Raw genomic sequence first — 12,125 nt, 5'->3', positions numbered from 1 at the left:
GGGCAGGGTGGGGGACAGAAGACCAGCCAGCACTCACGGGCAAGGGTACCCAAGATAAGGGAGCCATGGCAGGAAGGACCTGGACCTGAGGGGACCCTTACAACTTCCTCTGTCTAGAGACATGGGCGTGGGGAAAAGGGAGGAGGGAGGACATTTCTATCTCGTGACAAAAGAAAGTCACACAATTGTTTTCCTCTCTACTCTGAGCCGGGTGGGCGCCTGTATTTACCAGAGGGACTGAGGTCGCTGTGGCAACCACACATCTGGGCCCCGGAATCCAGATGTGCTGCATCCAGAAGCCATAGCAGAACGATGAGGCAAATACTGGGCTCCCCGGCACCGGCCCCCACAGCTAGGGGATTGGCGTGGGGATGCACAGCGAGGAGGGGGAGGGAAGAGGACAGGCCTGGAGCTGTGGAGGAGAGAGAAAGGAATGGGAAGGACAAGAACGAGGACACAAGAGTGGAAAGGCAGCCAGACGGGGGTGGCACGAACAAGGGAGGTGGTGAGCACAATGATACGACTTTCCCAGCACCCCACTGTGCCAGTGGTGGGGTGCAGTGAGGAGAGGGAGGGAGGGATGGCAGGGACAGGAGGTGAAGAACAAAAGCTGGGAGCACTGGGGTCCCAGAGGTGCGGGAGTGCCGGTGGCCTGGCCTCTGAGGTGGATTGGAGACCCACACGGGCCTGGGGCAGTGGTCCAGGACCTGCCTTCACTCCCGTGGAAGACACCTTTCCACACTTCCTGCCAAGAGGTCTGATGCTGGGTTCCCATGGGAGTGCCAGCTGTCTGCGCCAGGCCAGTCACTGAAGTGTGCCTTCCTCTAGTGGGGTCCGGAAGGACAGAAAACAAAGAGGAAATGAGCAGCAGTGGCCTCAGCAGGGATGAAGGTGGAAGAGGCAGAAAGGGTCAATGTCAACGGTGAACGGAAAGAGGGTAGAGACAGTGGTCCTCTGTGCTCCTGGCACCTCAGCCATGTTTCAGCTGGGAGCCGGAGGTGCAGCCATCTCCCAGGCACAGAGAACGAAGGCTCAGAGTGGTTCGGGGCACCTACTAATGACAGGCAAGGCAGGGGACCTGCCCAGGGATCCACTCCCCAGATCCTGCTCCTCACTGCACACACTGCCTGGAAGATGTTGGCTAAGGACACAGGGGCCCTGAGACAGGAAGCACGGTTGAGGAGCCAGGGCTGCCCTCTGGAGGGAGGAGAGGTCTAGTTCCTGGGAGCCCCAGTTCCAGGTTGCCATAGCCACTGGGTCTGTTTTCACCCCAAACACAGTCAGGGGGGGGGGTTGGGAGAGAAAGTCTGGCTGGCCACGTGAGGTTCTTTCTCTCCCCCCTTCAGGCCTGGGCTTATGGCCCGGGCAGCCCCTGTCCAGTCATCCGGGCGTGGAGCCCAGACCCAGCTCACACCCTCCAGCTGACCCAGGCAGCTCCTGCAAGGTCAGGCCCGAGGCACTGTGGGATGGGGCTCCCTCCAGACCGGGCTGTGCCTCAGTCCCTGCTCCATTCCTCCCTCCCTCCAGATGAGGATAGTCTCCTCCATTTTAGGGAGAAGAGGGTGTCCTGCAATACCCTGCTTCCCTCCCTTCCAAGTGCCACCCCCTGTCCCACACGGCCTCTCCCCCTGGGGGCTGGGAGCCAGCTGGCCCTAGTGGTCCTTGTTTGTTTGAACTTCTCATCCTGGAAAGCAAGGGGAGAGGGGGAGGAAGGGAGACCTGCTGGGAGCAGGGGACCCAGCAGGGAGGCCACGCACACACCCTGATGGCTGCGGGGCTCCCCGTCCTTCCTGTTTACTCCAATGTGTTTGCTCCAGGGTTTTCTGTCCTCTGGGCTGCTATGCGTATGTGTGTGCATGTACGAGCGCGTGTGTGCGCACATGGTGCAGCCCTGCTAGATGCAGACATACCCCAGGGCTAGCAGGGTGGGGCCAGGCGGTGACGTGAGGTCTACGATCCCACCTGAGGGCCAGCTGTGCTTCTGGGCTTGTCTCCTTGATGCTGGCCCTGTAGGAGCCACTTTGCCCCTTGTGTCCCGTTACAGGCCAGGAACGCAGTCACCACTGCTTCAACTCCCTCCTCCATGTTGTTTATTTATAATAAAAAATAAGAGACACACAAGCATAAACTTGATCTTCCTCCACCACCCCTCCTGTGCTCCCAGAAACTAGCTCAAGAAGTATAGTACCAAAAAAAAAAAAGTCCCTGTCCCACCTGGGGACGAAATCCCACCTCTAGCCCCCAAACTGAGAAACAAAATAAGGAGTATGCAGGATCCCGCCCACCCCAAAACCAAACACCCTCACTGAACACTCTAAAAGAGAGATGCAAGGCTGGGAGTTCAGAGGAATGCAGGAGCCCTGTATATCTGGAAAAGGGGTGAGGACAGAGGTGAACCCCCAACTCCAGACAAGTGCTTCCCTTCCACACCCTGTCCTCCCTTCACCAGCTGCCCCAGCCCAGGGAGCACAGCAATTGCTAACCATCCCAGCTGGCCACCCTGAGCCCCACCCCTGGGTCCTAAGTCAGTGTGAGCGGGAGGACTCAGGGGTGATTGAGGTAGAGGGGCGGGTGAGAGGCCTGGTGGGCCTGGCGGGCTGCAGATGCTGGCAAGGGGCCACCCGTGGCATTGCCCGGGGTCGGGGCCGGCTGCTTTCGGAGCGAGGGGGGCACTGTGGAGGTCTTGATGTGAATCACCCTGGTGTCCATGACCTCACACTCAATCTGCATCATCTCTTCATAGTCCCCTGAGGACCCCCGACCCGACAGGGTCTCTGTGGGTGGGGGCAGTTAAGGAAGAGGACAGGGAGGGTCATGAATGGGAGGTGAAAAAAGGCGAAGGGAATGGGGAGGAGAGCAAAGGGCATGGGAGAGGGGGCAGAACCAGTGACACCAGGGATGGAGTTTGGTGCAGAGAGAAGGAAATGGACAGGAAAGGAAAATGTCATGGGTGAGTGTAGGGTTACAGAGGAGAGAACATGGGAGAAAATAGCAAGTGAGCATCCAGCAAGTTCCTCCACTCCCCCATACTCCAACACCTGCCCAAGTACCTTCAAGAGGAGGGGTCCACGCCCCTGCAGCCCCCTCTTCCCACTAGCAGCAGCTTCACACTTGGGAGCCTGGCATGTCCACAGCCCCTCTCCTCCTGGTGCCCCAGCCCCCATGCTATCCTCAACCTCAGCTAGGGAAGAATTACCATTGGGGGCCATGGCGGGCATCACGAGGGACATCTTGGGTCGGGAGGTCTTGTTGTGGCTGATGGCTGGCAGCAGCAGGTGGTCCTGGGAAACAGGCCGGAGAGGAACAGATGTTGCCAGGCCGCCTAACCTGCTGCCACAGCCCCACACAGCACACCCTGCTGGGGAGCCAGAACTCACCCTGCGGAAGGACACCACATAGAAGGTATCTTCCCGCCGGTCAATAGCGTCCAGAAACTCAGGCTGCGAGCGCTCTGGGCGGCGGTAGAGCTGCAGCTGGCTCACGGAGCTCCTGGTGGGGCAAGAGACAGGGTTTGGGAGGAACTAAGCCCTGTGCCCTGCTCCCACTGGGCTAAGGGGGAGGAGGGTGAGAGAAAAGGCAACAGACAGGAGAGCCCTGCTGGGTAAAGGAGGCAGCATCCTAATGGCAACAAGGACAAACCTAGGATCGCTCTAGGAGTGTATAGCTCTTTGGAGCAGAACCTCATTTAATAAACAATCCTTACCTTTCTGGGGGCCCCAGGGATTGGGAAGGGATGGTCTTAACTGGAGGAGATTTCTTCCGCAGCTGAGCCTTCTGGAAGGAGAAGTATCTGAGGATTTGGAGTAGGCGAGGGGGAAGGGAAGAGAGACAAGACACCCCCTGGAAGCTGACACCACCTGGCACCCACCCCACAGCCCTCAGCCCTAAGAATGTCCTCTGGAAGTTCCTCCACGTGGCCTAGAGTGAAGCAGCCCCCCTCTTACCTGTCTCTCCTGGGTCCTCTGAGGGATCTTCCGCCGGCCTCGCTGGTGGCGCTGGACCCAACCACTGAGCTCGTCGGCGAGCCTGGGGAAGCAAGGCAGAGTTGGCATGCTCCTTCCCTGGCCTGCACACATGGTGGAGGTGGAGCGAGAGCCAGTACTTCAGTACCCAGGGCAGCCAGGCCAGGGGGAAGGTCTTGAGAGGACAGGGAAGGGGCCTGGCCCTGAATTCTCACCTCAGAGACTCAGTTCGGTTAAAGTGCCGGCAGTCAGAGGAGAGGAAGAGCTGGTCGAGGTCTCTAAGCAGCAGCTCCTTGGCACCCCCAGGGAAGGCGCTCAGGTTCCTGGGATGCGCAGAGAAGGCCAGGGTCAAGAGGGTGAGAGACCGCCCAGCACGGCTCCAACAGAGTGGGCAAGCAGGGCAAAGGAGCAACTCTGTCTGCTGGCAGAAGGGGCTTCTGGGGAGACGCATCTATGGCCCCCATGGGGAGCATTCTCCCTCCCAAAAAGCAGGGGGCCCCTCTCCCCTCACCTGAAACTGGACCGGCCTGCAGGCCCAGCCTGGGGCTCCTCAGGGTGCTGGGAGGTCCCCGGGAGAGCTTCGACTTCCTGCACTGGCTCTTGCTCTGAGAACTCCAGCAAGTGTCTCTGGAGTCGAGGCTCCTCCCTGGCCATCCGGGAAGACACGGGGCCTGCGGGAGGCTCATGGATGCTGCAGATGAGGGAGGAGAGAGTGCCATGAAGAATGGCAGCTTTGTCAAGAGGGTGAGTTGTCAGCAAGGTCTGTGCGGACAGACCACCAGGCTGCTCTGAGGCTGGGTCCTCTGTAGGACGCAAGAAGGGCCCCCATCTCATAGGTTCCAGGAACACCCGAGAAAAAGAGCACCCATTTGAGAGTCTAGAATGCAGGGAAGCTTCAGGCCCCAAAAACATCATCACCACCAGGAGGTGCCCTGAGAAAATCATGGTGCAGGATGGGTGGGCTGGCTATGACATTGCTGCTAAGAACACTAGGATGTCCTGTGTGCACCTGGGGGGGAATGACGAGACCATGACCGGCAAGCAGGCGGCTGTGGAGGTCAGTGGGCCCAGAGGCCTCTGGGAAGCAAGGAGAGGCTCACCTGACAGGTCCAAAGTTGAAGGCAATGAAGAGGAGGAAGACCATGATGCAGACCACCTTCCTGTTTCCAGAGCCCAGCTTGAGCTCACTGTTCTGAGTTGCAGAGGAAGACATCAGAGGGACAGGGATTGGCCCAAGGAGCCCACGTGCCTGGTGTCCCCAGGACAGGGCAGCCTTACCTCAGCCAGCAGAGCCTCGAGCCGCCGCCGGAGGGCAGCATTCTCCCTGCGGAGCTGCTGGTTGTCGGCCAGCACGGCCTGCAGCCGCGCCTCCAGCCCCTGCAGATATTCCTTCTTCTTCCTCCGGGACTGACAGGCAGATTCCCGGTTCTTGATCATTCTCTGTTGCCGCTTCAGCAGCTTTGCCTGTGTTTCAGAAAGGTCAAACAAAAACATAAGATGAGTAGGTGTGCAGGGCTGTGTCCCCAACCCCAGGGACGTATCAGCCAAAGCTCCCATGGGCCATTACCCTGCCTCTCTGGCCTCTGTCTCCACAGCCAGACCCAACAAAAAACCCTCCCAAAAACCCTGAGCAGCCCTGCCCAGAGGAGGCAGAGGCCAAGCTACAGGAGGGATGCCTCCAGCCACAGGGAACCTCCTTCCTCGGAGTCTGCCTTCTTCTCAAGTCTGCCTTTCAGGCCCCCAAGTTTAACCTTGCTCCCCAACTACTGCCATAACACTCCCTGCCTTTGATTTCCTGAGACCACCCCACACCATCACCTGCAGTGACAGCAAGCCTAAGGACCCTAAAACATGGAATTGTTACTCCAGTAGAACCGGGTCCACTCTGATGGCCCTCCTCACCTCTCCATGTTACAGACCTCCCGTCCCCAGTACTCACATCCACTTCAGGCGGGCATGCATTCCCAGGCATGGGGGCTGGAACGATGCTCTTCCTCTCGGGCCGTGGAACAGGGGGGACCGGCCCTTCGGGCTGGACTCGGATAGCACCTTGGATGAGGACAACTGGGGACACTGCAGCAGGAAGGAGACCAGAGAGCTGAGAGTCAGGCAAGTGCTGTGTCCACTGTATGGCCAGGCACCCAAGGGGAGCCCCAGGCCAAGGTCAGCCCAATAGGTGCTGCCCTTCTCTAGTACCTGCGGGTGGCTGGACTAGCGGCTGCAGAAGGACAGTGGTGCTTGGGGGCACAGCTCTGGGAGGCATTGGGACAGTGGTTAGCACCACAGGTTTAGGTTGCAGCGGTGGCTTCCGGGGGGCCGGGGCTTTGTCTAAAGAAGAAAGGAAGGGAGGTCAGCACCACAGGCCACTCACCAGGGACCCAGGGGACCCAGAAGTCCTGTTACCTGAAGAGCCTTCAGGAGATGGGCCCATGCTGATCTGAACAGCTCCAAACGAGGGGGCAGGGACATCCCACAGCAGGCATCCTGGGGGTGAGGGGGACTCTGTCTTCACTTCCAGGACCTCCTCTCCTATGAATGCCTACGTCGGGGCAGGGTTAGTCAGAGGAGGCTGAGCAGAAGGAGATAAAGGAGGAAAAGCTCTCACACCTCTAAGTCAGGAGGAGCACATCACAGTACCTGAGGAAGGAAGGGAAGTTGGCGCTCACCTGCGGGGGAGAGTCAGCCGAGAGCAGGGAGGCCTCGGAGTGGACAGAGGAGGACGGAGAGATGGGTTCTGTCTTGGTCTGGACATCTGTGGATGGCAGGGTGAGACAAAGCACTGGGGGTCAGAGAAACACTGGAGGGGGAAGACATCAGTTAAGATGGGGAAATGGGTCCTTAGCACCTAAAGATGAAGCGATCTTGGCCCTGGGCAGGCCATCCAGCAGGTGGAGCCCCTGAGCTGCAGTCCTAACTCTCCCAGCACCTCTCCTCCTGCACTTGTTTTTCTCCAGCGGCAGATTTGCTGCTCAGCCTTGCTCAGGGTTGCCCTTGGCCTTCTCTCTCCCAGGTTTTTTCCTCCCAGACCTCATCTGTTCTATGCAGTGGTCATCTCCAGCATTCATTCAACTCAACTTCCTACCTTGCTGATTTTCTGACCACACGTATCCTAGCAGTGGATCACACGCTGTCCACCACCAAGTCTGCAGCGCCACAAAGGGCTCCTAAACTGACCCCCTTGCTGGTCACTTCCACTCTCATGCCAACCGTTCACCCCAATTCAATTGGCCTTTAAAAGAGGTTCACTGGGGCCTGGCGGCGTGGCCTAGCAGCTAAAGTCCTTGCCTTGAATGCACCGGGATCCCATATGGGCGCCGGTTCTAATCCTGGCAGCTCCACTTCCCATCCAGCTCCCTGCTTGTGGCCTGAAAAAGCAGTCGAGGACGGCTCAATGCCTTGGGATCCTGCGCCCATGTGAGAGACCCGGAAGAGGTTCCAGGTTCCCGGCTTCGGATTGGCGCAGCACCGGCCGTTGCAGTCACTTTGGGAGTGAATCATTGGACAGAAGATATTTCTCTGTCTCTCCTCCTGTCTGTATATATCTGACTTTGCAATAAAAATTAAAAAATCTTGGGACCAGCGCAGTGGCCTAGCAGCTAAAGTTGAGGACGGCCCAATGCCTTGGGACCCCGCACTTGCGAGGGAGACCTGGAGGAAGTTCCTGGCTCCCAGCATCAAATCAGCACAGCACCGACCGTTGCGTCACTTGGAGAGTGAATCATCAGACAGAAGATTTTCCTCTCTGTCTCTCCTCCTCTCTGTATATCTGACTTTGCAATAAAAATAAATAAATCTTTTACAAAAAAAGAGGTTCGCTGTTTCTCACTTCACCCAAGTGCCCTTTCAACATCTGTCACCTGCCCAGGCACCAATTTACAAAGCTCTGTGCCTTCATTTGTTGATCCTCTAGGGAAGCCAATGTTGGGCTTTGTGGAGGTGAAATCAGATCGCTCCAAGGGTCAGATTCAGCCCAGAGGTCAACAGTCCAAGGACAGAGCTGTCCCCTGTCCCTCAACTTTCATTTTGGTGCTTCATCATACGATCACTAACACTGGCATTCTGAAACTTCAATGATACTGACTCTGATGGAATTCTAGGCTTCCCACTTTGGCTAGGCCCAGCCCTGGCTCTTAAGGCCATTTGGAGAATGAACCAACAGATGGAAGATCTCCTTATTTTCCTCTCTTTGGGACTCTGCCTCTTAAATAAAATAATGTTTTAAAACACTGTATGAGCCTGTCAGTGAGAGCAAGCGCCAGGGGAACCAGAAGGCCCAACAGCCAACAGGGACAACACTGCCCAAGCAGCGAACGGGATCATTACCCACTGGCAGCTGCCTTCACCATAACCCCTCTCTTCAGTGCCTAGGGGGGCACTCCAACTCACCCATCCACCTCAGTCTGTCTCAAATCTGTTTTCTTCCTGGGATTGGAATCATAATAAACTGTAGTAACTTCTTCCACTGACCTGCCTCTAGCCCTGCCTCTCCATGGTCCATTCTCAACTCTCAGTGACCAAGGTCATCTTCCTAGTCATGCTGCTTCTTCGTTCAGTTCTTCAAAGACTCAATTGCCCATTAAAGCTGAAGCCCTCAGCAGGGACCTGCAGCACCTGCAACTCCTTGCTATTCCCCCTACCCTGCTCGCATGCAAAAATACAGGTTCATTTTACACATACACAGACACACACACCACTCATGCAGTTTCCTCTGATAAAGTCTAGGTGTGCTTCAAGATTCAGCCCAGGAAGCCCTTCCTCCAGGAACAAGGCCAATCCTGGCCCTGTGTAGGGGACACGCCCCTTCTTTTGAGTTTCCATGGTACCCTCTGATGGGCTAATAGAATTATGTGAGTGGCGCTTGTTTTTCTTCTACTATACCACAAGATTATGAAATCAGGATTGTGGTCATGTCTAACTCGTCTTTATATTCCCAGTACCCTGTCCAGTACCTGGCTTGGGAGCAGGTGATCACTATATATTTTTTGAATAAGCATGTAACAGTAAATAAAGTTGAAGAAAAAAATTCAATTTTATTTATTTATTTATTTCAAGGACAGAGGAACAGAGAGATCTTCCATCTGCTCATCCCCCAGATGAGCTGGAGCTGGGTCAAGTCAAAGCCATCCAGGTCACCTATGCGGGTGGTAGAGATCCTGGCACATGGGCCATTACGTGCTGTTTCCCAGACACATTAGCAAGAAGCTAGAGAGGAAGCTGAGGCAGAACTGGCTTCCAGGCACTCTGACATGAGATGTGACTACCCTTGCATTGGGCTAACCCATTGGACTATAATACCCACCCCAAGTTGAGAACATTAGGAAAATACCACAAATAGTGCTAACCGAAGACTCTAGAAATGAGGCATATGGTACTTCAATGTTTCTGTTTCCTTATAATTTTTCATAATAAAACAGCGGGGCAGGGGGAAGTACACAAACATACCCTAAACCAGCCACTTTTTAAAAAAATGCAAATCAGAGACGAGTGTCTGCTGCAGCAGTTGAGCTGCTACTTGGGGTACCTGCATCCCAGGGGAGAGTGCCTGTGCTGGAGGGTGCCTTGCCTCTGCTTCCAACCCATCTCCCTGCTGATGAGTGCCCAGGGAGGCAGCCAAGTGCACAATGGCTCAGGAACTGAACCTCTACCACCTGCCTGGAGACTCCAGCTGAGTTCCAGGGTCCAGGCTCAGCACTGCATGGTATGGACACTCGGAAAGTGAACCAATGGATGGAGAATCTCTCTACTTCTCTCTGTCTCTCTGCCTTTCAAATAAAAGAAAGGAAATAAAAAATTTTAAATGCAAATAGCAGATTGAGAGACACAATAGAGTCCTAGGAACAAGAAAAGGAAAAAAAAGCTTATCTCCATCTTCTCTACCACACCCCTGCTGTGGTTTCCCACAATCCTCCCCTTCCTACTTTCCCTCCTAGCTCCCTGCCATTTCCTCTCCTCGCCCTTGCCTTCCTCTTTTGGCTTAGTAAAGCCTGTGATTTGGTACCTGAGAGGTCATCAGAAGTGGAGCCCACGTTGATCTGGACGATCTCAAATGGGGGTGCCGGATGGTCTCCCAGGAGGCACAGTGGGGGTGCCAAGGACTCTGTCTTCACATGTAGCACCTCCCCTACTCCCAGGGCCTGGATGAGAGTTGAGGTAGAGCCAAGGGCACAAAGACAAAAAAATCAGCAAGGGAGGCGTTGAGAATAACAGCAAACATGAGGTTCTGTGCTGACCAACCACCAGTCACTTGACACTCTTGTCCCAATGGTGCTGGGCATCTCCCTAAGGAAGGGGTCCCTGACCGCTTGTTCTCCTTGTTCTTCATTCCTAGGAGAGCAGGCAAAGTCTCAAGATTTCAAAAACTGCCTCTGGATGGACAACCTGGGTAAGAACAGGCCCAGAACTCTGAGCAGGCTATCGCTGTTCTTCCCTGCTCCATACTCCTGTGTATTAGAAAGATATCCTGGGCCCGGCGCAGTAGCCTAGTGGCTAAAGTCCTTGCCTTGCATGTGCCGTGATACCATATGGGTACTATTTCTAATCCTGGCTGCTGCACTTGCCATCCAGCTCCCTGCTTGTGGCCTGGGAAAGCAGCTGAGCATGGCCCAAAACCTTGAGACTCTGTACCAGTGTAGGAGACCCAGAAGAAGTTCCTGGCTCCTGGTTTCAGATCAGCTCAGCTCCAGCCATTGTGGCCATTTGGGGAGTGAACCAGCAGATGGAAGATCTTTCCATCTCTCCTTTTCTGTGTAAATTTGCCTTTCCAATAAAAAAGAACAGATAAATCTTTAAAAAAAAAATTCCTTTTCACTTCTCGACCACCAGCATAGAGGAACAAAATAAGAGGATGGTCACAAAATGGAAAAGGAAGGAAGAGAGCCACCTAACGGCTCATAGCAAACAAACCATTGCCATCGCACCCATGGCAGAGATTAGAGGGAGGGAGACAGTCCTCACCTGGCCCGGGGGTTCTGTGGAGAGGTGGGATGACTCCGAGCTGAGAGAGGAGGAAGAACATGGGGAGGAGGGCTCAGACTTCACCTGGAGGTCTGGAGGAAGAGGTGATACAGTGTGAAATCAAGTGTCCAACACGTTGTGGTGGGGGTCCCTCCACCAGGCCATGGTCAGGAGCACACCAGTTCTTAGGGACTAAAGGAAGAGACGTGCCTCTGTACGCAGAGGAGGTGCAAGGATGGGGCGGACTGTGTGGCTTCCGGTAAAATCTAGGGAAGAGGAGGCCTTCTGGAAGGATGACGCAGCCGCAGCGGACACCTCACCTGGGAAGATGGGCAGCGGGTCCCACGGGGGCTCCGGGGGACTGGCTTCCATGCCCACGTCCAGAGGGCTGCTGTCAAACTGCACCTAGGCAAACATCAGAGCACAGGGAGGTAAGAAAGACGAGCTCAGGTTCCCGGGACCTCTCTCACCACCCCCCAAGCGAGGCCTGGGGAGGGAGCGATACCGGGACATCCTGCTCCGGGCCATGAACGAGAGGCGGGGGTTCGTCGGCCACTTCATCCAAGCCGGCGTACAAGGGGCTGTCTGCAAGGAGCGCGGGGTCAGGGGGGACGGCCCAGCCTACGGCCGCGCCCCATCCCTCATTGGCTCGGCCCAGCCAGACCCACCGCCCGCCCACTGAAAAGCAAGACAACCGAGGAACCCGGGCCCCTCCTTCCTCGACCCCGGAACAACTCGCCGGCCCCGGCGTTTCCAGCCTCCCGCACCCCGGGAATGCTCAGCGAGCCCCGCTCCGCCCTCCTCCGGCTGCAAGGTCCGGCTCGGACCCGGCTTTTCCTCTGTGGCCCCCGCTCCCTTCCTGCGTGTCGCAGACACACGGCTTGCCCACAGCGCTCTGCCCCCTCCCCGTGGCCTCACTCCGCAGACCCCAATCCTCCGGACTCAGCAGGTTGTCGGTGAAGAAGCGCGTCGGGTCCGCAATCTCGCTCAGGAGCATTAGCTCCGCCATCTTCCCCCCCACCCCCCAGCCCTGAGGCCGTTCCCAAGACCCGCCTCTCCCCGCCTTCCGCCAATCAGCTGGCTCGCTCAGACAGGGAGGCGTCCCGGAAGCTCTGCGGACCAATCAGAGGCCGGCGAGCCGAGCACATGCTTCAAGAAAAGCGATGACTGTACCCTGCGAGGGCCAATGGGAGCAAGGCAGCCGGAAGG

The 12,125-nt window shown here is 56.3% G+C and overlaps 1 protein-coding gene across 3 annotated transcripts; it reads right to left on the bottom strand.

Annotated features, from left to right (window-relative positions):
• Positions 1 to 2,073: 2,073 nt before the first annotated feature.
• Positions 2,074 to 11,988, bottom strand: ATF6B (activating transcription factor 6 beta). 3 transcript variants are annotated; one of them, XM_058665253.1, is made up of 18 exons: positions 11,844 to 11,988; positions 11,422 to 11,501; positions 11,237 to 11,321; positions 10,917 to 11,008; positions 9,961 to 10,096; positions 6,629 to 6,714; positions 6,366 to 6,501; positions 6,159 to 6,290; positions 5,902 to 6,035; positions 5,241 to 5,426; positions 5,063 to 5,154; positions 4,474 to 4,653; positions 4,178 to 4,285; positions 3,945 to 4,026; positions 3,704 to 3,774; positions 3,378 to 3,489; positions 3,197 to 3,281; positions 2,074 to 2,774 (listed from the first exon to the last, which is right to left on the bottom strand). In XM_058665253.1, the coding sequence occupies exons 1-18, from the start codon at positions 11,923 to 11,925 to the stop codon at positions 2,545 to 2,547; spliced, it is 2,109 nt and encodes a 702-aa protein (XP_058521236.1). In that variant the 5' UTR covers positions 11,926 to 11,988; the 3' UTR covers positions 2,074 to 2,544. The 3 variants fall into 3 exon arrangements, with proteins under 3 accessions (XP_058521236.1, XP_058521234.1, XP_058521235.1); XM_058665251.1 differs by having other exon boundaries at positions 11,835 to 11,984; XM_058665252.1 differs by having other exon boundaries at positions 3,704 to 3,771; positions 11,835 to 11,984.
• Positions 11,989 to 12,125: the final 137 nt, after the last annotated feature.

This window comes from Ochotona princeps, chromosome 1, assembly GCF_030435755.1.
Source record: "Ochotona princeps isolate mOchPri1 chromosome 1, mOchPri1.hap1, whole genome shotgun sequence".
In the NCBI taxonomy this organism is placed as follows: domain Eukaryota; kingdom Metazoa; phylum Chordata; class Mammalia; order Lagomorpha; family Ochotonidae; genus Ochotona; species Ochotona princeps.
The sequence above is the reverse complement of the archived record's forward strand: the minus strand, read 5'-3'. Positions and strand labels throughout refer to the sequence as shown.